This window comes from Anolis sagrei, chromosome 2 (genome assembly GCF_037176765.1).
Source record: "Anolis sagrei isolate rAnoSag1 chromosome 2, rAnoSag1.mat, whole genome shotgun sequence".
In the NCBI taxonomy this organism is placed as follows: domain Eukaryota; kingdom Metazoa; phylum Chordata; class Lepidosauria; order Squamata; family Dactyloidae; genus Anolis; species Anolis sagrei.
The window spans coordinates 6,407,694-6,432,042 of record NC_090022.1 but is presented as its reverse complement, the minus strand read 5'-3'; the positions used below and the strand labels follow the sequence as shown (position 1 = coordinate 6,432,042).

The 24,349-nt window shown below is 45.3% G+C and overlaps 2 protein-coding genes across 1 annotated transcript in view; both read right to left on the bottom strand.

The window, feature by feature from the left end:
- Window positions 1–20,822, bottom strand: part of LOC132765346 (H-2 class I histocompatibility antigen, Q10 alpha chain-like) — a 37,318-nt gene extending 16,496 nt beyond the window's left edge. Inside the window, exons 1-3 of the mRNA XM_067465415.1 lie at window positions 20,668–20,822; window positions 4,751–5,026; window positions 2–277 (exon numbers count right to left, since the gene is read on the bottom strand). Coding sequence (XP_067321516.1) covers window positions 2–277; window positions 4,751–5,026; window positions 20,668–20,734 — 619 coding nt within the window. The 5' untranslated portion in view covers window positions 20,735–20,822. The remainder of the gene's footprint in view (window position 1; window positions 278–4,750; window positions 5,027–20,667) is intronic.
- The window catches only part of LOC132769747 (major histocompatibility complex class I-related gene protein-like), a 240,081-nt gene that overhangs the window by 60,669 nt on the left and 155,063 nt on the right, over window positions 1–24,349 (bottom strand).

Here is a 24,349-nt window from a genome sequence, read left to right as displayed (position 1 = left end):
CCTGTCCTCAGAAATGTCTCTTTCCCATAGTTCAGGTATCTCTGCAGCCACTCAGTGCAGGTCTCCTCCATGTAGACCTTCTTGTGCTGGTTTTCGACGTCGTCAGTGTCCCACTTCCTCTTGGTGATCTGGGCTGGGACACTGGCTGCCGTCCAGGTGAGGGTCTCCTTGTTAAAGCTGATGTAGTCCCTCCCATCATAGCCATACTGGTAATATCCTCCATTGCTCCCATCTTTCCTCTGCTCACAGCCATACATCCACTGAAAAGTGTGAAGTCCTGAAAGAGAACCGCAGAAGTCATGGAGATGAGGGAGAGAATAGAGGATACTAGAGGGGAGACAGCTACTGTGCCAGACCACCCCCAGTAGTTCAGCTCAATAAGAGAAGTCCAGGAGAATTTTTTACATCAGGTTCAGCATTAATCTTGTTGAAATAATGAAGCCTACTCACTGGCGTCCTTCTCCGCTTCCTCGGATTACTCTCCTGTCATTCCCATGGAGAACCCACCATTTCAAAATTGCCATTTCTGTTGGAGCATGCAAGGAATCAGTAAGTGTGTGTGTGTGTGTGTGAACTGTAAAATAAGATGCATTAAGCTGATTGGTCTGGCAATGCTAAGGGAGATGACTAAGCCTGGAACTTTTGGATACTGTTACATTTTTGTTTTGGATACTGTTACATTGCGACATTGGATTTACCTGGCTGGATCTTGGTTTTGGCGGCACGTTAATTTATTGTTAATGAATTTGTTAATGTACCAGCCAGGTAAATCCAATGTCGCAATGTAAATTGATGTTTTAAATTGAATTTTAAGGTTTTAATTGAATTTTTTATTGCCTATATTGATAGCATCATTGATGCTTATGCGAGGCCACCTTTTATGGGGAGAAGGGCGGGGTAGAAATGAAATAATAAATAAATAAATAAATAAATAAATAGTTCAGGCACAAAGAGACAGTTTTGTCCGTGTGGATAAACTCCTTCAGCAGCTCATGAAGCGAGCCCCACCTCCTTCAAGATGAACTGAACCACCTCAACTGGGCTCTCCAGGCCAATGGAGACTCCACCTCAGACATCAGGAGAGCGTCAAGACCAAGAACAAGCCACGAGAGTCAAGACGAAGATCCACCCAGAGGAAAAGTGTTCTTGCCAGACATCAAGGGAACCACTGACAGCATAGGGAAGCTGATGAGGAAACACAACATACAAACTATCTACAGACCCACTAAGAAAATCCAACCAATGCTCCATTCAGCAAAGGACAAGAGGGATCCTCTCACTTCTGCAGGAGTCTACCATGCAGCTGTGGACAAGAAGTCTCCAGAGGGACCACCAAATGCAGCAGCATTGCCCAAACAGGAATCAAGGAACATGAAAGGCATTGCAGACTACTTCAACCAAAGAAATCAGCCATAGCAGAGCACCTGATGAACCAACCTGGACACAGCATATTATTTGAGAACACAGAAATGCTGGACCACTCTCACAACCACCATGTCAGGCCACACAGAGAAGCCATTGAAATCCACAAGAAGCATGTGGACAATTTCAACAGAAAGGAGGAAACCATGAAAATGAACAAAATGAATGACATCTAATCACCTCTCAACAAAAGATTGCTTCAGGCACTGCCAGGCCATCAAATGCTAATCAAGGTGGTCAGTTGAAACATTCACACCTAGCTCCAGCAGACAAGAGTCCTTTGTCCCACCCTGGTCATTCCACAGATATATAAACCCTTTTTCCTACTTCCAACAGACCTCACTACCTCTGAGGATGCTTGCCATAGATGCAGGCGAAACGTCAGGAGAGAATGCCTCTAGAACATGGCCATATAGTCTGAAAAAACCTACAACAACCCAGTGATTCCAGCCATGAAAGCCTTCGACAATACAAAAGAAAGACTATTTTAAATCTCTCATAAGGTAAAGGTTTTCAGTTGACATTAAGTCCAGTTATGTCCGACTCTGTGGGTTGGCACTCATCTCCATTTCTAAGCTGAAGAGCTGGCGTTGTCCGTAGGCACCTCCAAGGTCATGTGGCCGGCATGACTGCATGGTGCGACGTTACCTTCCTGCTGGAGCACTGCTACTCACATTTGCATATTTTCAAATTGCTACGTTGGCAGCAGCTGGGGCTAACAGCAGGAGCTCATGCTGCTCCCTGGATTCGAACCTCCGACCTTTCGATAAGTGGGTTTAACCCACTCCGCCACCGGAAGTGCCTTAAATCTCTCATAAAACAACATTATGTGAGTTGATGCATCTGATCACCTTGTACATATATTGTTCTGAACTGCGAAGAGTAAACTGCTTTTCTTTACTGTTCACCTGAGTGGCATATTTTCTTTCTCTGGCAAGACAGTGTGTGGGCTGACTAAATGTGAACTACATGTGGTTTATTTTACATTACACCACAATTTCTACACGATCACTCCTTACATAAGGAGGATCCTGCTACTCTTGGGTTAATTAAATGTAATAAACTGATGTTTGTGGGGATAGATCAGGGGTCCTCAAACTTTTTAAACAGAGGGCCAGATCACAGTCCCTCAAACTGTTGGAGGGCCGGATTATAATTTGAAAAAAAGCATGAATGAATTCCCATGTACACTGCACATATCTTATTTGGAGTGCAAAAAAACACTTAAAAACAATACAATAAATAAAATGAAGAACCATTTTAACAAATATAAACATATTAGTATTTGAATGGGAAGTGTGGGCCTGCTTTTGGCTGATGAGATAGGATTGTTGTTGTTGTTGTTGTGTGCTTTCAAGTTGTTTGGTGAGAGAGGGCCAGGTAAATGACCTTGGAGGGCCGTATCTGGCCCTCGGGCCTTAGTTAGAGGACCTCTGGGATAGATAGTCGCTCTCCACATTTGCTGGGGCTAATGGAGCAGGACCCTCATGTGAAAGTAGGAAAACCACAAATACAAATTGCTGTTTGTTTTTTAACCAAAGAGAACATCTCTCTAGGATCCCCTAGGTCCCCCAGTGTCACTTGATGATCACCTTCTACCAGAGTTGTGATGGCCAACCTAGAGATTCCTAGATTGACTAAATTAATCAAATCCACAAATAATCAAATCTGCAAAAGTTAAACCTGCAAACATGGGGGGTTGACGGCAGAGTCCAAAGAAGAATAAAATCAGCATCAATAGTGGTTTCAATATTTGCAGTTTAGAAGCCTTAATTTTGGAGAAAATATAACATAATTCCTAATTATTCTGATGGCATTGCTCCCAATAATATGGTGTAGTGAAAAATAATTCCAAAAAGCTCTGCTTCAAGCCATGATATTAATTTTTGTTTACATCACTTACAGGCATTAACTACTGAAAAGGCACATATATTTTCTTAAGTTCATTTCTAGTATTATCCTATGTGTATTTACACATGAGCAAGCCCCAAGACTAGATTCAATCGGGCTTATTTCCAGTTACCTCTTGAATGAAGCAATCATTTTCAAATTAGTGGAAGATCCTAATGGCAAATGACCCAAATGGCAAACTAAGAAGAAGAAAAAGAAGACGAAGAAGTAGAAGAAGAAGAATTGAGAGCCAATTATTGTGAATTAGACTCTCCAAGGAAACAACAGATCTCATCCTGAGCTGCTGCAAGAAGATCGCGCAGACAGACTACAAGCAGAGGCACAACACCATTGCTAAGATGATTCATTGGAACTTGTGCCACAAATCCCATCTGCCTGCGACAAAAAACTGGTGGGATCACAAGCCGGAAAAAGTTAAAGAAAATGAACACATCAAACTCTTCTGGGACTTCCGGATTCAGACGACAGAGTTTTGGAGCACAACACTCCTGACCTCACAATCGTGTTAAAAAACAAAGTATGGATTGTCGATGTTGCAATCCCAGGTGACAGCAGGATCGAAGAGAAACCACTGGAAAAGCTGACACGATATGAGGATTTAAAGATCGAACTGCAAAGACTCTGGCACAAACTAGTAAAGGTGGTCCCAGTGGTGATCGGCACACTGGGTGCAGTGCCTAAAGACCTTGGCCTGCACTTAAACACAATTGGCGCTGACAAAATTACCACCTGTCAGCTGCAAAGGCCACCCAACTCAGATCTACACAGATTATTTGTCAATACATCACACAGTCCTAGACACTTGGGAAGTGACCGACGTGTGATCCAATACAACAGCCAGCATAGTGATCTTGTCTGCTATGGACTCATCTTGTTGTATTTCTAATAATAATAATAATAATAATAATAATAATAATAATTATTATTATTATTATTATTATTATTATCAGCCCTATCTCTCCGAGAAGACTGATGGTATTGCATACCTCTTACTTGCCTCTTGCCTGCTGGAAGAGATCCAAGAGCTGGATGAGTTGTCGATATTTAAATCATATCTGAAGATCTATCTCTTTGAATACTTTGAATGCAATATGCCTGCTTCTTGGCAGGGGGTTGGACTAGATGGCCCATGAGGTCTCTTCCAACTCTATGATTCTATCCAGATTTACCCAGCCAGGTTTAAACATGAATCTTAAACTTGCATCTTGTGCTTTTAAATCTTTGTACTGTGTATTTTAATATATGTATTTGTAGAAATACATTTTAATATGTATATTTTATAGAATGTTTATGATTATATGTTTTAGCTATGTTGTAACCCGCCTTGAGCCATGAGGAGAGGAAAATGATGATGATGATAATAATAATGCTTTCCATTATCTATTTCTGAGAGGAAGAAATATCGGTCACCACCTACCTCCGCTCTGATTGTAGTACTTAGCCAGAGTCACCAGGTGGTCCTGGAAGGTCTGCTCATGGCCCTGAGCATACTGGCTGTTCCGCTTCCAGTACTCAGGATCATAATTCTCCACCTTCCTTATCCAGGGAACCTTCGGAAGATACCTCTTGGTGCTGGCATCATAGGAAACAAACTCCTGGTCATCCACATACCCCACATAGGAAAACTGAGGCACCTGCAGCCCAGGCTCGGAGACAGAAGTGATGAAAAAGCGCATGGAATGGGAGGAAGAGCCTGGGAAAAACAGAAAAAGTGCAGAAGGTAGGCATTATTGACTTCTATAAAACGTACTTTGCTTTTTATTCTGCTTTTGGGACTCAGGTTGGCTTAACTTGAAGTGATTATAATGTCCAGCCGAAAACAAGCATACCTACATCTAATTTATTCATTACCTGCTGCCTTCCTTTAAATCAGCATTTCTCAATCTGGCGGTCGGGACCCCTGGGGGGCGGTCGCAAGGGGGTGTCAGAGAGATTGCCAAAGACCATCAGAAAATACAGTATTTTCTGTTGGTCATGGGGGTTCTGTGCGGGAAATTTGGCCCAATTCCATAATTGGTGGAGTTCAGAATGCTCTTTGATTGTAGGGGAACTATAAATCCCAGCAACTACAACTCCCAAATGTCAAGGTCTATTTTCCCCCAACTCCACCAGTATTCACATTTGAGCATATTCAGTATTCATGCCATGTTTGATCCAGATCCATCATTGTTTGAATCCACAGTGCTCTCTGGATGTAGATGAACTACAACTCCAAAACTCAAAGTCAATGCCCACCAAACCCTTCCAGTATTTTTGTTGGTCATGGGAGTTCTGTGTGCCAAGGTTGGTTCAATTCCATCATTGGTGGAATTCAGAATGCTCTTTGATTGTAGGGGAACTATAAATCCCGGCAACAACAATTTCCAAATGACAAAATCAATCCCCCCCAACCCCACCAGTATTCAGAGTTGGGCGTATCGGGCATTTGTGCCAAATGTCACCCAGTGAATGAAAATACATCCTGTATATCAGATATTTACATTGCGATTCATAACAGTAGCAAAATTACAGTTGTGAAGAAGCAACAAAAATAATTTTATGGCTGGGAGCCACCACAACATGAAGAACTGTATTAAGGAGTCATGGCTTTAAGAACGTTGAGAAACACTGGTTTAAATATATCCGAGATAATAAACAATCCCTGCAATGACTTCAATTCTTTGCTCTATTATATCATTTGCAACTCCCAACAATGATTTTCTAGCCCTTGCTACTACAAAAAAATGTGATTCCAATAAAGTGCAAAATTCAACTACACTGTACAATTACTAGTAATTTGATAGAAAAGACTTGGAAAGAGCTGCAAGTTCTGAAAATCTAATCCCCTGCCATGCAGGGATACAGAATCACATCTCTCCCAAAGACTGACCAACCAATCTCTCTGCATAAACCACCAGAAGAGAGGCCATCACCCATCAGGTTGTCTATTCCATGTTAAAACAGCTCCTACAGTCAATGAGCACTTCCAAAGGTTTAGCCATGTATAAAAATGTGCCTTTCATGTTCCTTAATTCGTGCCTGGGCAATGCTGATGCATTTGGTGGTCCCTATGTAGACTTCTTGTCCACAGCTGCATGGTATGCAATAGACTCCTGCAGAGGTGAGAAGACTGAGAGGAGACATGATAGCCATGTATAAAGATGTGAGGGGAAGTCCTAGGGAGGAGGGAGCAAACTTCCTTCCTGTTGCTCTGGAGACTAGGACGCTACTACTTGCTTACTTTCAGGCAATCACTCGTTGGCAGAGTAGGATAGTCTTCCAGGATCAGATTTCTGGTGGATCCGTAGGTGACTGTTCTTATTCAACCCTATTCTTGATCTGCATCTTCTCCCACAGTGAGGGCATTGGTTTCCAGGTGGAAGGTGGTCTTGGTTGGGGTTGGCTTGACGCGCCTTCATCTTGGCATGTTTCTCTCTTTCACTCTCCATTCATGCCTCTAGGATGCAATGGAATAATGGCTTCAAACTACAAGAAAGGAGATTCCATCTGAACATGAGGAAGAACTTCCTGGCTGTGAGAGCAGTTCAGCAATGGAACTCTCTGCCCTGGAGTGTGGTGGAGGCTCCTTCTTTGGAGGATTTGAAACAGAGCCTGGATGGCCATCTGTGGGGGGTGCTTTGAATGTGATTTTCCTGTTTCTTGGCAGAATGGGGTTGGACTGGATGGCCCACCAGGTCTCTTCCAACTCTAGGATTCTATGATTCTAGGGGGAGTCTCTTTTCTTGTTGTTTGAATCCACCGGTTTCATAGACAATCAAGCATGGCTGAGAATGATTGTCTTCCAAAGGAAGGGTCTTAGAGATGGGTTAGATATGCCTGAATCCATATCCAGTGCTCATGGACCGGTCTGTAACTAGAGGCTTCCAGGCTTCACAGTCCTACCCCCATTATGACTCCCTGATTGTCATGGGACTTTTGTTGGTTGTGGTTTGCTTGGTTGTGGGGATTGGTGCACAACAATCAACACAGTCTTCAAAGAAAGAGGTTCCAATCCAATGGCATGGATCATCTGATGGAAATGAGAGACAGGACCTTCTCAGTGGTGGCCCCTTGGCTGTGGAACTCCCTCAATAGTGATATTAGAGCAGCTCCCTCCATCCTGGCTTTCAGAAGGAAAGTGAAAACCTGGCTCTGGGGCCAAGTCTTTGGAGATTAATCTATAGTGCAATAATAGCCTTGAAATATGTGCAACTGATCTTTGGAATGGCCTTGGATTATCATTGAGGATGGCATGGTTTTAATAGTGAATGCAATGTCTGTTAATGTGCATTTAGTTTTAATTTTTCATTTAAGTGTATTCTAACTGTTTGTTGTTCAAAGGCATTAAATAGTTGACATACATAAAGCTACCTTGAGTCCCCTTTGAGGTAAAGAAAGGCGGGATACAAATACAGTAAATAATAATAGAGTAAATAATAGTTGGTGGCCTCTTTGTCCAGCCATTGTAACATGCACCTGTTGAGGACTTCCTTGGATTGTTCTCAGCAGTACATGATGTTGCTCTGCCTTGCTGGCTGTCTCCCTCCCGCTCAATGCCCCACAAAGTAGGGGAAAGCAATCTTGCTCCATCCTTTCTGCAACAAGTCTTCAGATGCCACCTTTCAGTCTTCTCTTCTTCAAGCTAAACGCCAGCCCTGAGTCATTCCTCATAAAGCCTGGGGCACATCGAAGCAAGCCCAATCTGGCAGATTGCGGGATCATTTGGGACTTCCTTAATGACCTTGTAGGTGGCAAGGAGACCTGACTGCCTAGTGGCACAAAACATAATTTGGCATGGCCACCCTATGAGGCCTCCTCTCCGACTGTGTCATAGCATGTTGTCAGCTAAGAAACCCCCACCTACCTTCTCTGAGTAACATCAGCTAGAGTAGCGCCTACTACAGAGGCTTGTGGGAAGCCCCCTCCTCCACAGTTAGCAGGCAGTCTGTCAAACAGCACCCATGGAGAAGGTGGTGGAATGACTCAGTTGGTGACACCCGCAGAAAGGGGGAAGGGGTGACAAAGGATTACCATCGTATGTCCCCTAGTTGTCTGAGAAAACGAAACGGCAACCAGCTATTCCTGTTATGATCTGGCCCAAATGTCTGGACTGCCCCTAACTCGGGGGAGAATTTGTGATTTCCCATGGGTTAATGTAATCCAGGGTGAGGCCACATTAAGGCAGTCTTTGTTGCGCAGCAATTGGATTCTAGCCAACATCCCATGGAAAAGACACACAGGCAAGAGGAAAAATGAACAGAAAAACATTATTCTTATTAGCAGAGATGAAACAAACTTGCAGTGTTGCATGCAAAAATCAAACATTGCAACAAACTTACATAGTCCTTGTAAGGAACACAGAATAAGGCATCGTCATCTTCAATCAAATGAGAAAGCAAAACATAAACCTTGAGTAAATAGCTATTTCCCCATAGCCTCCTTCAGAATAGCTTCTCCAAAGTGCTCCCCAGAGCAAAGCCTTTGAGCACAGAGCTCCTCAGAGAAAAAGGTGAACTGTATTCTAAAACCATACAGTTATCTCCCCCCCCCTCCTCCCGGGTGTGGCCCAAACATGCTGGCTGACCTACATTACCAGCTGCACATAATAATTAACATCATAAGGTTTTTCTTCAACAAACATACACACTTGGTCCTGCTATGATTTACTGTAACAGTCTTGACCTGGGCTAAGCCAGATCAGTTTTTAGCTGCTCCATTTGCTCACCACCTCCTCTTTCCAGATCATTAATCATTTGGGCTTCCCTTCACTGGCTATATTCCAGCTTTTCAACTTGGCCTCTCAGAACTGGACAAAGGTCTCCAGGTGAGGATCACTGCAGGACACTGTGGCACTAAAGTTGGCCCTCTACTTTTGCAGGTTTGCCACCAACCCTCCAAAGTCTGTGGTCCCATCGCCCCATCACAAAGTCCAAGACTGCTATCTGCACATTCAGAGACCAAACTTGGGATTTAGGAGGAGAGATCACCAGAGATGCATCAAATCACCTCCAGGATGATGAGTGGGAAGGCCATGATGGTCCCACCGGGAGTGGGGCTTCTCGCTTCTTTGCTAGCCATTGGTGCCAGCACTGCCTTGGTCCCTGAAGGTGTTGACCACCTTCCCTACCTCTCTCACCCACAGCCAAGGTGCAAATGGAACTACTGAATGAAGTGGGCAGTACGGGAAGGTGACCGACACATGAACAGCTTCTTCCTTGCCTCCTCTGCTAGAGCCTGTGGTTATGACTGAAGTCAGCTGCTCTGCAGACATGGGAGTTTCTTCCTCAGCCAGAACATATGGAGAGGGAACACCCAAAGACGGCCTAGTATCACATTTATCAGGAACTACAGGAGGGTGGCTTCTTGTAGATCTCAACTGTCTAGCACCCTGCCCTTTGCAATAGGTTCTTTCCAAACACATAAGAAACCAGGTTTCATAAACAGGCGAGTCTCCCTACACATCCTTGAATCATGGATATGGAATTCATGTATTTAGCACATTGTATCAGCATATTCCTCCAATATATTGATGACAACGTCGTCTGTGCACATTCAGATGAAGACCTATAAGCCGCTCTAAACACATTTGCCAAAGCATACGAGAAGTTCGGCCTGTCAATGAACATCGAGAAAACCAAAGTGCTCTTCCAGCAGTCACCAGCCAATCCCTCTCCAATGCCAGAAATATAGCTTAATGGTGTGACATTAGAAAATGTTGACCATTTCCGCTCCCTTGGCAGTCACCTCTCCACAAAAGTCAACATCAAAACCAAAATACAACACCACCTGAGCTCTGCAAGTACAGCATTTTTCCAAATGAAGCAGAGAGTGTTTGAGGACTGGGACATCCGTAGGGATACCAAGGTGCTTGTTTATAGAGCTATTGTCCTCCCAACCCTGCTATATGCCTGCGAGACGTGGACTGTCTACAGACGTCACATGCAACTCCTGGAACGATTCCATCAGTGCTGCCTCTGAAAAATTCTGCAGATTTCTTGGGAAGACAGGTGGACAAATGTCAGAGTGCTGGAAGAAGCAAAGACCATCTGCATTGAAGCCATGGTCCTCTGCCATCAACTCCGCTGGATCGGTCACGTTGTCCGAATGCCCGCCAACTGTCTCCCAAAGCAGTTGCTCTACTCCGAACTCAAAAACGGAAAGCTGAATGTTGGAGGGCAGGAAAAGAGATTGAAAGATGGGCTTAAAGCCAACCTTAAAAACTCTGGCATAGACACTGAGAACTGGGAAGCCCTGGCCCTTGAGCGCTCCAGCTGGAGGTCAGCTGTGGCCAGCAGTGCTGCAGAATTTGAAGAGGCATGGATGAAATGGTGAAAGAGAGAAACGTGCCAAGAGGAAGGTGCGTCAAGCCAACCCCGACCGAGACCGCCTTCCACCTGGAAACCGATGCCCTCACTGCGGGAGAAGATGCAGGTCAAGAAGAGGGCTCCATAGTACCCTACAGACCCACTCCAGGACACTGACCTTGGGGGACAATCTTACTCGGACAACGAGGGATCGCCCAAGTAAGTAAGTCCATCACATCACTTTCTGGAAAGTCTACGTGCTGCAAGGAAGCTACAGAACGAACTATGACAGAAACACAGAGATATACAACAAGGCCTCTTTACAGCAGGCCTTCCACGAAGTTCCATACTTTGCAACATCTGTTCCTATAATCTCTACTAATGCTGTAACCAACTACCTGTCTCAACAGGAAGAGAAAAGGAAGACAAATAACAGTTTCCAGCATTCTCTGAACAGCCTGGAGAGGGCACTCGGTCTTAAGCAGAGAGTCCCACAACCAAGTCTTTGTTACACATTGCAGGAAGTGTTTCAACAATGTGTCCAGAAAAGCCAATGCAATCCTAGGCGGTGTTAATACGAATATAGTATCTAGATCAGTGCATCTTAAAGTGTGCTCCTTTGATTCCTTGGGGCTCCACAAACCATAATGTGGTGGTCTGTGCTTCCCTCCTTCCTCCTCCTCCCCGCTCCAAGCTTTCCCTCCTCCTCACCCTCCCCTTCCCTCCCAAAAAAGCCTTTTTATCACCTTCTGTGCCCCCAAGATCCTTTTCCTCGCCTTCCTTGTTTCCAAAGCCAAACCCGTATTTCCCTCCCACCACTCAGGGGGTGCTTTTGAATGTGCTTTCCCCGCATGGCAGAATAAAGGGTGTTGGGCTGGATAGCCCCTGGAGTTGCTATTATTATTATTATTATTATTATTATTATTATTATTATTACAAAAGTTGGGTGGTCATCTGTTGGGGGCGCTTTGATTGTGCTTTTCCTGCATGGCAGAAGAGGGTTGCACTGGATGGCCTCTGGGGTTGCTCACGATTATAATAATAATTATTATTACAAAGGCTGGGTGGCCATCTGTTGGGGGCACGTTGATTGTGCTTTTCCCAAATGGAAGAATAGAGGGGGTTGGGCTGGATGGCCTCTGGGGTTGCTTCTTCTATTATTATTATTATTACAAAAGTTGGGTGGCCATCTGTTAGGGGTGTTTTGATTCTGCTTTTCCTGCATGCTAGAAGTTGGTTGCACTGGATGGACCCTGGGGTTGCTCCAATTATTATTATTGCTGCTGCAAAAGCTGGGTGGCCATCTGTTGGGGGTGCTTTGATTGTGCTTTTCCTGCATAGCAGAAGGGGGTTGCACTGGATTGCCCCTGGGGTTGCTCCTATTATTATAATTGCTGCTGCAAAAGCTGGGTGACCATCTGTTGAGGGTGCTTTGATTGTGCTTTTCCTGCATAACAGAAGGGGGTTGCACTGGATGGCCCCTGGGGTTGCTCCTATTATTATTGCTGCAAAAGCTGGGTGACCATCTGTTGGGGGTGCTTTGATTGTGCTTTTCCTGCATAACAGAAGGGGGTTGCACTGGATGGCCCCTGGGGTTGCTCCTATTATTATTGCTGCAAAAGCTGGGTGACCATCTGTTGGGGATACTTTGATTGTGCTTTTCTTGCATTGCAGAAGGGGGTTGCACTGGATAGACCCTGGGGTTGCTCCAATAATAATAATAATAATAATAATAATAATAATAATAATAACATATTTATTGGGGCTCCTTGATAAACTTTTGCTTCAAAAAGTCCTCCGCAGCCTAAAAAGTTTGAGAACCCCTGTTCTAGATCAAGGGAAGCCCTAACCCCACTCTCTTCCGCTTTGCTCAGGCCTCACCTGGAATAACTCTGTGTCTAGTTCTGGGAAAAGCAATTCAAGAAGGAGATGGAAAATGTCCAGAGAAGGGCGACCAAAGAAGCAGCTGAGGGGGCTGGGGGTGTTCAGCTTGGAGCAAAGGCTGAGCAGGAACATGAGAGCCATGTTGACATAGCTGTTTACACACTGAATAGGGAGCTGGCTTGTTGCCTGTTGCTTTGGAGACATGGGAGGTGGAGCAATGGATTTAAATTGCAGGAAAAGCGACTGTACAGCCCGGAAAAACTCACAACAACCCATTGTACCTAAACATTAGGAGGAACTTTGTGGTGTTTAGAGCTATTTGGCAGTGGAACCTGCTGCCGCCTGGGAGTCTGGTGGAGACTCCTTCTCTGGAGGTTTCGAAGCAGAGGCTTGATGGCTGTCTGTCGGCAGGGCTTGGGTTATGTCTTCCTGCCTGGCGGAAGGGCTGTCTCTTCCTGCTCTGGGATTCCATGATTTGAAACCAAGGATGGAAAATAAGAGCAAGCAACTACCCTGCAGTGGGTTTCAGTCATCTCAGGCTTCTTCTACACTGCCCTATATCCCAGGATCTGATCCCAGATTATCTGGGCCAGAGGTTTAGCACAGCTGGTAAGTCGCCAGCAATTATAAGATCTATCAACTGAAAGGTTGCAAGTTTAAAGCCCTGGGTCAGCGTTAGCTGCCAACTGTCAGCTCAGGTTACTATTTACCTAAGCAGATCAAAAACAGCTTTAGCTGTAATTAGAGAAATTAGGTACCGCTAAAAGAAAGGGAGGTGTTTTACGATGCCATAAAGAAAGAAGATCAGAAAATGCTGGGCAACCAAAAAGGAAGGAGGAAATCCTGATGGTTCTTCGTCATAGAGGATGGAGCAACTGCACCCCCTGTGGCTTTGGACACACCTTCTTTGGCACCAAAACAAAAAAAACCAACTGGACACTGAGTCAACAACACTTCCTTTCTGTTCCATCTGTTCATTGTCTATACAAAAGCGGCATTGAATGTTTGCCGTGTATGTGTGCTGTGATCCGCCCTGAATACCCTTTGTGGTGAGAAGGGTGGAATATAAATAAAGTGCTGTTATTATTATTTGAAACACAACAAGATGAATCCACAGCAGACAAGGCAGTATATTGTATTTTTTACTTTTAAGCCGCTCTGAGTTCCCTTCAGGGTGAGAAAGGCGGCATATAAATGTTGTAAATAAATAAATAAATGTTGTTGTTATTATTATTATCATCCTATTCCAGATTATCTAGCAGTGTAGACTCATATAATCCCATTCAAAGCAGACCCTGGGATAGATCCTGGATGGCCATTTCCTTCTCTAACCTTCATAAATTCATTTTATTAATCGTGTCAGGAGCAAACCAAACAGTTGCATTAAAAAACAAACAAGCAAGCAAACAAAACACAAAGTTTGCAAGCTTGGTAGTTGATTAAATGTCCTTTGACCAGTAGCTGCCCACGTGGAGTGCCTCTGGTGTTGCCGCAAGAAGGTCCTCCATCGTGCATGTGGCAGGGCTCAGGATGCATTGCAGTAAGCGGTCTGTGGTTTGCTCTTTTCTGCACTCACACGTCATGGACTCCACTACGCACATTGTGGGGCCAGAGTGCAGTCTGTTCAGCGTCTTCTAGGTCACCCAGTTTTCTGTGTGCCCAGCGGGGAGTCCCTCATTTGGTATCAGCCATGGATTGAGGTGCTGGGTTTGAGCCTGCCACTTTTGCTGTGATCTTCCAGCGAGTGTCATAACAATCCATAAACAGTTGGTGGTAGGTTTGTTTGGGCTGCCTGGCCAGGTTCCAGAAGCATTCTCTCCTGATGTTTTGCCTGCATCTGTGGCAGACATCCTCAGGGGTTGTGAGGTCCGTTGGAAACTAGGAAAATGGGGTTTATTTTCCGAATTACAGAGAACGGTCAACCCTCCTTTTTTCGATAGAGATACAAGCTGGGTAGATGCGGGGAATGCCGTGGATGTAGCGTACCTGTATTTCAGTAAGGCCTTCGACAAGGTCCCCCATGACCTTCTGGCAAGGAAACTAGTCCAATGTGGGCTAGGCAGAACTACGGTGAGGTGGATCTGGAATTGGTTAAGCGCACAAACCCAGAGGGTGCTCACTAATGCTTCCTCTTCATCCTGGAAAGAAGTGACAAGTGGAGTGCCGCAGGGTTCCGTCCTGGGCCTGGTCCTGTTCAACATCTTTATTAATGACTTAGATGAAGGGCTAGAAGGCAGGATCATCAAGTTTGCAGACGACACCAAATTGGGAGGGATAGCCAATACTCCAGAGGACAGGAGCAGGATTCAAAACGATCTTGACAGATTAGAGAGATGGGCCAAAACTAACACAATGAAGTTCAACAGGGACAAATGCAAGATACTCCACTTTGGCAGGAAAAACAAAATGCAAAGATACAGAATGGGGGACGCCTGGCTCGAGAGCAGGACGTGTGAAAAAGATCTTGGAGTCCTCGTGGACAACAAGTTAAACATGAGCCAACAATGTGATGTGGCAGCAAAAAAAAGCCAATGGGATGTTGGCCTGCATCAATAGGAGCATAGTGTCTAGATCCAGGGAAGTCATGCTAACCCTCTATTCCGCCTTGGTTAGACCACACCTGGAATATTGTGTCCAATTCTGGGCACCACAATTCAAGAGAGATATTGACAAGCTGGAATGTGTCCAGAGGAGGGCGACTAAAATGATCAAGGGTCTGGAGAACAAGCCCTATGAGGAGCGGCTTAAGGAGCTGGGCATGTTTAGCCTGAAGAAGAGAAGGCTGAAAAGAGATATGTGATATGTGAGAGGAAGCAACAGAGAGGAGGGAGCAAGCTTGTTTTTCTGCTTCCCTGGAGACTAGGATGCAGAACAATGGCTTCACACAACAAGAACGGAGATTCCATCTGGACATGAGGAAGGACTTCCTGACTGTGAGAGCCGTTCGGCATATGATAGCCATGTATAAATATATGAGAGGAAGCCACAGGGAGGAGGGAGCAAGCTTGTTTTCTGCTTCCCTGGAGACTAGGACGCAATGGAACAATGGCTTCAAACTACAAGAGAGGAGATTCCATCTGAACATGAGGAAGAACTTCCTGTCTGTGAGAGCCGTTCAGCAGTGGAACTCTCTGCCCCGGAGTGTGGTGGAGGCTCCTTCTTTGGAAGCCTTTAAACAGAGGCTGGATGGCCATCTGTCAGGGGTGCTTTGAATGCAATATTCCTGCTTCTTGGCAGAATGGGGTTGGACTGGATGGCCCAGGAGGTCTCTTCCAACTCTTTGATTCTATGATTTTATTATCCACCATACCCAATTCAAGGTGTAGGTCTTGACCTACAAAGCCCTGAACGGTTTGGGACCCTCCTTTCTGCGCGACCGTATTTCCATCTACGAACCCATGCGATCCCTTCAATCCTCCGGAGAGGCCCTTCTTTCGCTCCCACCCGCATCGCAGGTGCGACTGGCGAGGACGAGAGAGAGAGGGCTTTCTCTGTGGTGCCCCCCCCCCCCCGCTCTGGAACTCACTCCTCAGAGACATTAGACAAGCCCCCATGCTGAAAATCTTTCGGCGGAATTTGAAAACCTGGTTATTCCAATGTGCCTTCAGTGACTGAATGTAAGATCCTCCCTGACGACACTTTGCACAAAATGTCCTTCCTCTTTCTTGGAGGCTCCTCCTTATAAGTTACACTGCCCTATCTCCCAGTATTTTTAAAAAATTATAATTTTATCCATGCATCTGGCCCTGCCTAGAGAAATTCCCTGTCTTTTTAATGTTTGATTTTATATTGTTGTGTTGTATATTATTTTGATTTTGCATTTTATGTATTTTGCTCGGTTTATTGTGTTATATTGCTTGTACTGTATCGATGGGCGTGGCCTCATGTAAGCTGCACCGAGTCCCCCTGGGGGGTATCAATAAAGTATTATTACTATTATTATTATTATTATTATTATTATTATATCTGTAGAATAATGTCCAGGGTGGGAGGAAGAACTCTTGTTTTTTGGAGCCAGGTGTGAATGTTTCCATCGGCCACCTTGATTAGCATTTGATGGCCTGACCGTGTTTAGGGGTGGCTTGCTACTGCCTGGGGGGGGGGGGATCCTTTGTTGAGAGGGGGGTTAACTGTTCCAGTATGTTTCTTGTCTGGAGTTCCCCTGTGTCTGAGTTTTGTTGGAAGAACTCTTGTTTATTGGAGCCAGGTCTGAATGTTTCAGTTAGCCACCTTGATTAGCATTTGATGGCCTGGCAGTTTTTAGGGGTGGTTTGCTACTTTTTTTTTGTTGTGTCAGGAGTGATAAGAGAAACTGCAAATTGCTTCTGGTGTGAGAAAATTGGCCGTCTGCAAGGACATTGCCCAGGGGACACCTGGATGTTTTTTGATATGTTACCATCCTTGTGGGAGGCTTCTCTCATGTCCCCGCATGGGGAGCTGGAGCTGATAGAGGGAGCTCATCCGGACTCTCCCCAGGATTCGAACCTGTGACCTGTCGGCCTTCAGTCCTGCCAGCACAAGGGTTTAACCCACTGTGCCACCGGGGGCTTGCTACTGCCTGGGGGGAATCCTTTGTTGAGAGGAGGGTTAGCTGTTCCTGTCTGTTTCTTGTCTGCAGTTCCCCTGTGTTTGAGTTTTGTTGGAAGAACTCTTGTTTGTTGGAGTTAGGTGTGAATGTTTCCATCGGCCACCTTGATTAGCATTTGATGGCCTGGCTGTTTTGAGGTGTGGCTTGCTACTGCCTGGGGGGAACCCTTTGTTGAGAGGGGGGTTAACTGTTCCTGTCTGTTTCTTGTCTGCAGTTCCCCTGTGTTTGAGTTCTGTTGGAAGAACTCTTGTTTTTTGGAGCCAGGTGTGAATGTTTCCATCGGCCACCTTGATTAGCATTTGATGGCCTGGCTGTTTTGAGGTGTGGCTTGCTACTGCCTGGGGGGAACCCTTTGTTGAGAGGGGGGTTAACTGTTCCTGTCTGTTTCTTGTCTGCAGTTCCCCTGTGTTTGAGTTCTGTTGGAAGAACTCTTGTTTTTTGGAGCCAGGTGTGAATGTTTCCATCGGCCACCTTGATTAGCATTTGATGGCCTGGCTGTTTTGAGGTGTGGCTTGCTACTGCCTGGAGGGAACCCTTTGTTGAGAGGGGGGTTAACTGTTCCTGTCTGTTTCTTGTCTGGAGTTCCCCTGTGTTTGAGTTCTGTTGGAAGAACTCTTGTTTGTTGGAGTTAGGTGTGAATGTTTCCATCGGCCACCTTGATTAGCATTTGATGGCCTGGCTGTTTTGAGGTGTGGCTTGCTACTGCCTGGGGGGAACCCTTTGTTGAGAGGAGGGTTAACTGTTCCTGTCTGTTTCTTGTCTGCAGTTCCCCTGTGTTTGAGTTTTGTTGGAAGAACTCTTGTTTGTTGGAGCCAGGTGTGAATGTTTCCATCGGCCACCTTGATTAGCATTTGATGGCCTGGCTGTTTTGAGGTGTGGCTTGCTACTGCCTGGGGGGAACCCTTTGTTGAGAGGGGGGTTAACTGTTCCTGTCTGTTTCTTGTCTGCAGTTCCCCTGTGTTTGAGTTCTGTTGGAAGAACTCTTGTTTGTTGGAGTTAGGTGTGAATGTTTCCATCGGCCACCTTGATTAGCATTTGATGGCCTGGCTGTTTTGAGGTGTGGCTTGCTACTGCCTGGAGGGAACCCTTTGTTGAGAGGGGGGTTAACTGTTCCTGTCTGTTTCTTGTCTGGAGTTCCCCTGTGTTTGAGTTTTGTTGGAAGAACTCTTGTTTGTTGGAGCCAGGTGTGAATGTTTCCATCGGCCACCTTGATTAGCATTTGATGGCCTGGCTGTTTTGAGGTGTGGCTTGCTACTGCCTGGGGGGAACCCTTTGTTGAGAGGGGGGTTAACTGTTCCTGTCTGTTTCTTGTCTGCAGTTCCCCTGTGTTTGAGTTCTGTTGGAAGAACTCTTGTTTGTTGGAGTTAGGTGTGAATGTTTCCATCGGCCACCTTGATTAGCATTTGATGGCCTGGCTGTTTTGAGGTGTGGCTTGCTACTGCCTGGAGGGAACCCTTTGTTGAGAGGGGGGTTAACTGTTCCTGTCTGTTTCTTGTCTGCAGTTCCCCTGTGTTTGAGTTTTGTTGGAAGAACTCTTGTTTGTTGGAGCCAGGTGTGAATGTTTCCATCGGCCACCTTGATTAGCATTTGATGGCCTGGCTGTTTTGAGGTGTGGCTTGCTACTGCCTGGGGGGAACCCTTTGTTGAGAGGGGGGTTAACTGTTCCTGTCTGTTTCTTGTCTGCAGTTCCCCTGTGTTTGAGTTCTGTTGGAAGAACTCTTGTTTTTTGGAGCCAGGTGTGAATGTTTCCATCGGCCACCTTGATTAGCATTTGATGGCCTGGCTGTTTTGAGGTGTGGCTTGCTACTGCCTGGGGGGAACCCTTTGTTGAGAGGGGGGTTAACTGTTCCTGTCTGTTTCTTGTCTGCAGTTCCCCTGTGTTTGAGTTCTGTTGGAAGAACTCTTGTTTGTTGGAGTTAGGTGTGAATGTTTCCATCGGCCACCTTGATTAGCATTTGATGGCCTGGCTGTTTTGAGGTGTGGCTTGCTACTGCCTGGAGGGAACCCTTTGTTGAGAGGGGGGTTAACTGTTCCTGTCTGTTTCTTGTCTGGAGTTCCCCTGTGTTTGAGTTCTGTTGGAAGAACTCTTGTTTGTTGGAGTTAGGTGTGAATGTTTCCATCGGCCACCTTGATTAGCATTTGATGGCCTGGCTGTTTTGAGGTGTGGCTTGCTACTGCCTGGGGGGAACCCTTTGTTGAGAGGGGGGTTAACTGTTCCTGTCTGTTTCTTGTCTGCAGTTCCCCTGTGTTTGAGTTCTGTTGGAAGAACTCTTGTTTTTTGGAGCCAGGTGTGAATGTTTCCATCGGCCACCTTGATTAGCATTTGATGGCCTGGCTGTTTTGAGGTGTGGCTTGCTACTGCCTGGAGGGAACCCTTTGTTGAGAGGGGGGTTAACTGTTCCTGTCTGTTTCTTGTCTGGAGTTCCCCTGTGTTTGAGTTCTGTTGGAAGAACTCTTGTTTTTTGGAGCCAGGTGTGAATGTTTCCATCGGCCACCTTGATTAGCATTTGATGGCCTGGCTGTTTTGAGGTGTGGCTTGCTACTGCCTGGGGGGAACCCTTTGTTGAGAGGGGGGTTAACTGTTCCTGTCTGTTTCTTGTCTGGAGTTCCCCTGTGTTTGAGTTTTGTTGGAAGAACTCTTGTTTGTTGGAGCTAGGTGTGAATGTTTCAGTTGGCCACCTTGATTAGCATTTGATGGCCTGGCAGTGTTTAGGTGTGGCTTGCTACTGCCTGGGGGGGAATCCTTTGTTGAGAGGGGGGTTAACTGTTCCAGTTTGTTTCTTGTCTGGAGTTCCCCTGTGTTTGAGTTTTGTTGGAAGAACTCTTGTTTGTTGGCGTTAGGTGTGAATGTTTCCATTGGCCACCTTGATTAGCATTTGATGGCCTGGCTGTGTTTAGGAGTGGCTTGCTACTGCCTGGGGGGGAACCCTTTGTTGAGAGGGGGGTTAACTGTCCCAGTATGTTTCTGGTCTGGAGTTCCCCTGTGTTTGAGTTTTGTTGGGGGAACTCTTGTTTGTTGGAGCTAGGTGTGAATGTTTCAGTTAGTCACCTTGATTAGCATTTGATGGCCTGGCCGGGTTTAGGGGTGGCTTACTACTGCCTGGGGGGAATCCTTTGTTAAGAGGGGGTTAACTGTTCCAGTTTGTTTTTTGTCTGGAGTTCCCCTGTGTTTGAGTTTTGTTGGAAGAACTCTTCTTTGTTGGGAGTTAGGTGTGAATGTTTCAGTTGGCCACCTTGATTAGCATTTGATGGCCTGACCGTGTTTAGGTGTGGCTTGCTACTGGGGGGAATCTTTTGTTGAGAGGGGGGTTAACTGTCCCAGTTTGTTTCTTGTCTGAAGTTCCCCTGCGTCTGAGTTTCGTTGTGTCCATAAATACTGGGAAAGAGAAATGGGAGAATTCCTATATGGAAGGAGAAGCGGGTCTGGAGGAGGGCAGGAAAGGGCTCTGGGGAAAGGAGAGGGCCCAGGGACCCCCAGGGGCCCGGGTTGGAATCCTGCTCTCTCTCTCCTCCGAGGAGGAAGGCAAAGACCTGGCTGTAAACAACCCTCCACCAAAGAGGAGAAGTTCTTCTACTCACCGGAGCAAGTCCCCGCCAGGAGAGCAGCCAAGCCCAGTAAGAAAGGGGGACTCCACATCAGGCCCATGCCGCCCCTCCAAGAAGCTCTTCTTTGGAGCCCCCCCACCACATTCCTCTCTCTTCGCAGCCCAGAGGCGGACTGGGAAAGGAAAGAACCAGGACTGGACGAGAGCGTACCCTTCCTCCAATCGGAAAAAAAGAGACTCGGTGGCGTCATCAGGTGCTGGGAAGACTCTGCCCCGCCACAGGCTGAGCACAGTCGGGGGAAACGAAAGTAGAAGCAGCAGGCTAACCGCAGAAAAACGTTTGCTATTCAGTCCTACGGGCTAACCACAGAAATACGTTTGCTATTCAATCCTATGGGCTAACCACAGAAATACGTTTGCTATTCAGTCCTATGGGCTAACCACAGAAATACGTTTGCTATTCAGTCCTATGGGCTAACCACAGAAATACGTTTGCTATTCAATCCTATGGGCTAACCACAGAAATACGTTTGCTATTCAGTCCTATGGGCTAACCACAGAAATACGTTTGCTATTCAGTCCTATGGGCTAACCGCAGAAAAACGTTTGCTATTCAGTCCTATGGGCTAACCACAGAAATACGTTTGCTATTCAATCCTATGGGCTAACCACAGAAATACGTTTGCTATTCAATCCTATGGGCTAACCACAGAAATACGTTTGCTATTCAGTCCTATGGGCTAACCACAGAAATACGTTTGCTATTCAGTCCTATGGGCTAACCACAGAAATACGTTTGCTATTCAGTCCTATGGGCTAACCACAGAAATACGTTTGCTATTCAATCCTATGGGCTAACCACAGAAATACGTTTGCTATTCAGTCCTATGGGCTAACCACAGAAATACGTTTGCTATTCAATCCTATGGGCTAACCACAGAAATACGTTTGCTATTCAGTCCTATGGGCTAACCACAGAAATACGTTTGCTATTCAGTCCTATGGGCTAACCACAGAAATACGTTTGCTATTCAATCCTATGGGCTAACCACAGAAATACGTTTGCTATTCAGTCCTATGGGCTAACCACAGAAATACGTTTGCTATTCAGTCCTATGGGCTAACCGCAGAAAAACGTTTGCTATTCAGTCCTATGGGCTAACCACAGAAATACGTTTGCTATTCAATCCTATGGGCTAACCACAGAAATACGTTTGCTATTCAATCCTATGGGCTAACCACAGAAATACGTTTGCTATTCAGTCCTATGGGCTAACCACAGAAATACGTTTGCTATTCAGTCCTATGGGCTAACCACAGAAATACGTTTGCTATTCAGTCCTATGGGCTAACCACAGAAATACGTTTGCTATTCAATCCTATGGGCTAACCACAGAAATACGTTTGCTATTCAGTCCTATGGGCTAACCACAGAAATACGTTTGCTATTCAATCCTATGGGCTAACCACAGAAATACGTTTGCTATTCAGTCCTATGGGCTAACCACAGAAATACGTTTGCTATTCAGTCCTATGGGCTAACCACAGAAATACGTTTGCTATTCAATCCTATGGGCTAACCACAGAAATACGTTTGCTATTCAGTCCTATGGGCTAACCACAGAAATACGTTTGCTATTCAGTCCTATGGGCTAACCGCAGAAAAACGTTTGCTATTCAGTCCTATGGGCTAACCACAGAAATACGTTTGCTATTCAATCCTATGGGCTAACCACAGAAATACGTTTGCTATTCAATCCTATGGGCTAACCACAGAAATACGTTTGCTATTCAGTCCTATGGGCTAACCACAGAAATACGTTTGCTATTCAGTCCTATGGGCTAACCACAGAAATACGTTTGCTATTCAGTCCTATGGGCTAACCACAGAAATACGTTTGCTATTCAATCCTATGGGCTAACCACAGAAATACGTTTGCTATTCAGTCCTATGGGCTAACCACAGAAATACGTTTGCTATTCAATCCTATGGGCTAACCACAGAAATACGTTTGCTATTCAATCCTATGGGCTAACCACAGAAATACGTTTGCTATTCAGTCCTATGGGCTAACCACAGAAATACGTTTGCTATTCAGTCCTATGGGCTAACCACAGAAATACGTTTGCTATTCAATCCTATGGGCTAACCGCAGAAAAACGTTTGCTATTCAGTCCTATGGGCTAACCACAGAAATACGTTTGCTATTCAATCCTATGGGCTAACCACAGAAATACGTTTGCTATTCAATCCTATGGGCTAACCACAGAAATACGTTTGCTATTCAGTCCTATGGGCTAACCACAGAAATACGTTTGCTATTCAGTCCTATGGGCTAACCACAGAAATACGTTTGCTATTCAGTCCTATGGGCTAACCACAGAAATACGTTTGCTATTCAGTCCTATGGGCTAACCACAGAAATACGTTTGCTATTCAATCCTATGGGCTAACCACAGAAATACGTTTGCTATTCAATCCTATGGGCTAACCACAGAAATACGTTTGCTATTCAATCCTATGGGCTAACCACAGAAATACGTTTGCTATTCAGTCCTATGGGCTAACCACAGAAATACGTTTGCTATTCAATCCTATGGGCTAACCGCAGAAAAACGTTTGCTATTCAGTCCTATGGGCTAACCACAGAAATACGTTTGCTATTCAATCCTATGGGCTAACCACAGAAATACGTTTGCTATTCAATCCTATGGGCTAACCACAGAAATACGTTTGCTATTCAGTCCTATGGGCTAACCACAGAAATACGTTTGCTATTCAGTCCTATGGGCTAACCACAGAAATACGTTTGCTATTCAGTCCTATGGGCTAACCACAGAAATACGTTTGCTATTCAATCCTATGGGCTAACCACAGAAATACGTTTGCTATTCAGTCCTATGGGCTAACCACAGAAATACGTTTGCTATTCAATCCTATGGGCTAACCACAGAAATACGTTTGCTATTCAATCCTATGGGCTAACCACAGAAATACGTTTGCTATTCAGTCCTATGGGCTAACCACAGAAATACGTTTGCTATTCAGTCCTATGGGCTAACCACAGAAATACGTTTGCTATTCAGTCCTATGGGCTAACCACAGAAATACGTTTGCTATTCAGTCCTATGGGCTAACCACAGAAATACGTTTGCTATTCAATCCTATGGGCTAACCACAGAAATACGTTTGCTATTCAGTCCTATGGGCTAACCACAGAAATACGTTTGCTATTCAATCCTATGGGCTAACCACAGAAATACGTTTGCTATTCAATCCTATGGGCTAACCACAGAAATACGTTTGCTATTCAGTCCTATGGGCTAACCACAGAAATACGTTTGCTATTCAGTCCTATGGGCTAACCACAGAAATACGTTTGCTATTCAGTCCTATGGGCTAACCACAGAAATACGTTTGCTATTCAGTCCTATGGGCTAACCACAGAAATACGTTTGCTATTCAATCCTATGGGCTAACCACAGAAATACGTTTGCTATTCAGTCCTATGGGCTAACCACAGAAATACGTTTGCTATTCAATCCTATGGGCTAACCACAGAAATACGTTTGCTATTCAATCCTATGGGCTAACCACAGAAATACGTTTGCTATTCAGTCCTATGGGCTAACCACAGAAATACGTTTGCTATTCAGTCCTATGGGCTAACCACAGAAATACGTTTGCTATTCAGTCCTATGGGCTAACCACAGAA